The sequence below is a fragment of the Parasteatoda tepidariorum genome, chromosome 5 (assembly GCF_043381705.1).
Source record: "Parasteatoda tepidariorum isolate YZ-2023 chromosome 5, CAS_Ptep_4.0, whole genome shotgun sequence".
NCBI lineage: Eukaryota > Metazoa > Arthropoda > Arachnida > Araneae > Theridiidae > Parasteatoda > Parasteatoda tepidariorum.
In genome coordinates this window covers 38823121-38827584 of record NC_092208.1, presented here as the reverse complement: position 1 = coordinate 38827584, position 4464 = coordinate 38823121, and the positions used below count along the sequence as shown (strand labels likewise).

General features: G+C 35.4%; 1 protein-coding gene across 2 annotated transcripts in view; it reads right to left on the bottom strand.

The window, feature by feature from the left end:
- Positions 1–2356: 2356 nt before the first annotated feature.
- LOC107440471 (short-chain specific acyl-CoA dehydrogenase, mitochondrial) overlaps positions 2357–4464 on the bottom strand; it is a 21872-nt gene continuing 19764 nt past the window's right edge. For both annotated transcript variants that reach the window (XM_043049027.2, XM_071181318.1), the window contains 2 exons: positions 3423–3479; positions 2357–2609 (listed from right to left, as the gene is read on the bottom strand). In XM_043049027.2, the coding sequence (XP_042904961.1) occupies positions 2445–2609; positions 3423–3479 (222 nt within the window). In that variant the 3' untranslated portion in view covers positions 2357–2444. The remainder of the gene's footprint in view (positions 2610–3422; positions 3480–4464) is intronic.

Sequence of the window (4464 nt, the reverse complement as noted above, 5' to 3'; positions counted from 1 at the left end):
ACCGAAGTTGGTAAAGAGAACCCTGCTTATTGTTAGCCTCAAAATTAAGGGGATGCACGGATGAATGTGTGATGACTGATTGGTGGCAGCAAGAACGGGAATGCGAATTGTTGTTGTTGTTGTTGTTAATTTACGTCACACTAGAGCTGCACAATGGGCTATTGGCGACGGTCTGGGAAACATCCCGGAGGATGATCCGAAGACGTGCCATCACAATTTTGATCCTCTGCGGAGGGGATGGCACCCCCGCTTCGGTAGCCCGACGACCTGCGCGCGAAGTCGAGCACTTTACGGTAGCACAGTTTAACGAGGACCAATACCGCACACCCTCGGTCCCTACGCAGACTGATCCAAGTGGTCACCCACCCGCACACTGACCGTAGCCAGTGATGCTTGACTTCGGTGATCTGCTGGGAACCGTGTCTTAACGATCAGTCCACTGCGGGACCCGGAATGCGAATTGCGAACAAGTCAATGCGATTCGCGCATGTTCGTCTGACATACTTTTTAAACATTCTCATGGTGAGTTCCCGTATGATGAGTTTTAGGCATGAAAACATTTTTCACCAATAAAGTTCTCATTCTCACTCGACGGCAATTTGAAGTGCGTAAACCACATTCAAAGAGAAAATGGCTCTTAACAAAAATAAATTATTCTATAAAGGGGCACTCTCACCGAATGTTTCTATCACAGTTGGGGAAATATAAGAATCTGAGTGGTGAGTTTTCAGTGGGAAAATATATGTACTAATCAGGTGCTCATATTTCCTCGAAGGAGTGGGAACCATGCTCATTGAAAATTATCCTTAACTAAATTTCCGATCACCTCCGATTGCCGTCGAGGAGGAATGAGGTGATGCTACGTCTTCCTGCAAAAAACTCACCAATAATGCTCTCCGTTTCTTTTTTTTCTGCCTTGATCGGTAGTACGTGAGCCCTAGTTAGTGAGAATAACCCTTTGAAACTCAGCCCAAAACATTCACAATCAAATAACTCATACTGCCTTTACACTCACATTTAATAGATTTCCGGACCGGACCGAGCTAGCTAAAAACTTAAAGCCGCAGCCTTAACTGCTCAGCCGTCATAAAAACATACAAAATTAATTAATTAGAATTTGTTCGACTGCTTTATGTTCTTTGTGGAGGTATTGTGGAGGTATTGATTGCAGTATTATTATTATTGGTATTCAATAATATTTCTAACATATATTTTGCTCAGTTATATTTTATTCGGAACAAGCGTCAAAACTTTCAGTTGTTAAGAGATTCTAAAAACGGATAATGGAAAACGGAGAGTTCAAAGCACAAGCAGCTTTGAACTACCCACTTCCAATGAGCACGCTCTTCGATGAATAGTAAATTGTAAACCATCTTGCCATTTTTGGATTGTTTGCTTCGCTGACAGACACTATATTCGACTGTTACTTGAGCGAAGGTGGTGCACAGTGCATGTAAGACAATCTATTTGACCTACTCCAATCAGTCCTCCTTTGATATCACATTGTGGTGCTTTGCGTCGTGCAGTCATGAATGCCATTTGTCTTATCTTTGTTCTTGATTATGTTATGCTAATACTATTAGCCGGCAATGTGTTAAGCTCCTGATCACGGTTCAGTGAAGCGGTCTTCAAACGTTTGTCGTATATTTTTAGAGGCTCAAGATGGAAAAATCAATCCTTATCCTAGGAGTCATGTTTGAGAAGGCTGAAAGATTAGCGTAGATTTGTCTACTTGTATATGTTTTGTGGACGAGGATTACTATTACTAGATTGCTGATACGAAACTATTTCCGCTAAATTCGATAACTCAACTCAAGGTTAGATTTAACTCTTTCTTTTCTAACGCTTAACATTAATGTCAATATCAGTGATTGCATTTTTCTTTACATTGTTTTAAAAATAACTCATTTTAAAAATTCCTAATAGTTTAATTTAAAAAAATAAATTATAATAATTCCTTCTCTCCTCTTTTCAATTTTGCTCGGAAATCAAATTGGTTAAAATGTTACTAATGCCCCTTTTTCAACGATAATGATTTATTTTAGAAAACATTTTTTCTTCATTTCAACATTGGTTTAAAAGCTTATTTTCTAAACAATCACTAAACTTTTTGATGGGAAATTGCTTTCGAATGAAGTACCATTTAAAATATTCGTTAGAATTTGAGGTAAGTGATTGCATTTTGACCTACTTATTGACATTTTCTTTCTTTTTTTTTCACTGACAAACTAGTTCATATTTTTTTACTAACTAGTTCATATTACTTCATTTAAGACAGAATCTAAAAAATGTAATTATTTTTTTTCGAGTATACCCTGTAATAAGGTAAAGACGCCGCTAAAGAAATAAAATCGCAGAAAATGCATATTTTTTTTATTATTATATTGAATCAAAGACGACACTTTCATCAAATGACCACAACATCAAATGAAAAAAAATAATAATTATCGACAACCCCTAATTCCATATTCTTTGGCAACGTTCCTAGTGATAACAACCCTCTGTATGTCGCTAGGTCCTGCATAAATTTCAGTCACTCTTGCATCCCTGTATAATCTCTCTGCAGGCATGCCAGTTGTGTAACCCATCGCACCAAGGATCTGAATTGCCTACAAAGATAAGAATTTAAGTAATACTCGCATGTTTGGTTATCTTCAAAATGTTCTTAAAAAATCACAAATGAAGAAATTCGTTTCTTCTTATTGAAAAAAAAGTCATTCACATGGAAAAAAGGACATTTTAATTATCAAAACAACCACAACATGAACATTTAAGAGGTAAGTATCTGAGTTGACACCCTGTGAATCGGCTGGAATACCGGGCAGCACCCGGCATCACATAATTCAATGCGCACGTGCAAGTCAAGTCGTATCTTTGACGTCATTGCACAGAATCTCGTTTTCCTGACGTTGAAGGGAAAATGTCTAAAATTCCCTGGTAACGCATTTACAGTTATGGGAAATTGAGATTGCGCATTCCGACATTCTCCTAAAATTAAAAAAAAGAAAAAGCTCATTAGCGTCGGGAATTTTGGGCAATAGACTAAAATTCCCTGGCGGGTTATTATTCTGGTTAATCTATTAACTATTAATGATGATGAATGACCGTAATTCCAGCTTTTTCCACACTTTCATATAGGTTTTCTTGCATCAAAAAACATATTTTCCTTATGTTATTCAACGAGTAAAATATAGTGCAAAGCGGGGAAACTTGGATACAATTTTACCCAGCAGTTGAACGTTTGGAGGGATGAATAAGACAGTAATAATAAAAAGTTATATTCTTTCTTACTTAATACAGATATAGGCTTTCCTGCATCTAAATTATTTTGATGAAAAAAATAAAAAAATGCTTTATGCCAAAGAATTTTTCTTTCAGAAGAAAAATTATTAATTATATTTCACTGTTTACGAAAATACTACCTGATGAGTTACAAAGGTTGCTGTTTCAGATGCAGCGAGTTTCGCCATGGCAGCTTCCTGAAGAAGAAAAAAAATTATAATTTTGTCCTAAACAATTGAATAACAGCAAAAATACTATAATTCTTTCTTAAAACTCTTGGAAGTTGACTAATGATATTTACAATTCAGTTAGGGTGGACTAAACGATATAATTAAAAACTACAGTCTTACCGTGCTATGCGAATAGTGCCTGTTTTATCATAATTTATCTATAATAGAATATATATATAATATATATATATATATATTTAGATGATTTATAAATAAGGTTGAGAGGCTCCGGCCTAGGACTTCCCCATTTCTGGGGGCCCTCTAAATGCTACAAATATATTCTATTTATGTTTTTCCTAAAGAATTGTCTATTAGAAATATAAGTTAACAAAAATTGAAATAAGTATACGCTTAAATTTATTAATATATCGTAATTTACTCATGTTATAAATAATTTAAAAAATACTTTATAATTGAACTGAATGCAAATTTGGTTTAAAGTAGCAATCAGGGGGGCTCCCGTTAGTTCTGTGTCTAGGGCCATCGATTTTCTAGATTAGGCCCTGTATGCGAATGTTATAAAACAAATGCTCCAAAATTCATACGACTTCTAATTTGAAAAGAGCTAGAGGTTTTTTCCCCTGCTCTTACGCGTTAAAGTTTTTAAGTAAGAATACGCGTGATTCATTCGCTGATTAATGATGTTAATTAATACCTAAATTTTTTTCGTTCAAATTCTGCTGCAAGCATTTAAATTGCGCCCACTGAAATTTCGCTATGTTAGCAACTATTTTAAAATGGAGAGCTTCTTAGGAAGTAATATGTACAGTCCGCAAAAAAAAAAACGAATCACCCTGAATAACTTTCGTTCTAATGATCGGATTTTCACGAACTAAGTGTCAATCTTAATGGTTCCTGGGGGTGACCTCAAATATGCTAATTAATTAGTGCTAACTATTAATTAAGTTACGAAATCAGACACAAAAACGTACTTTCTCTGAATAAACATATA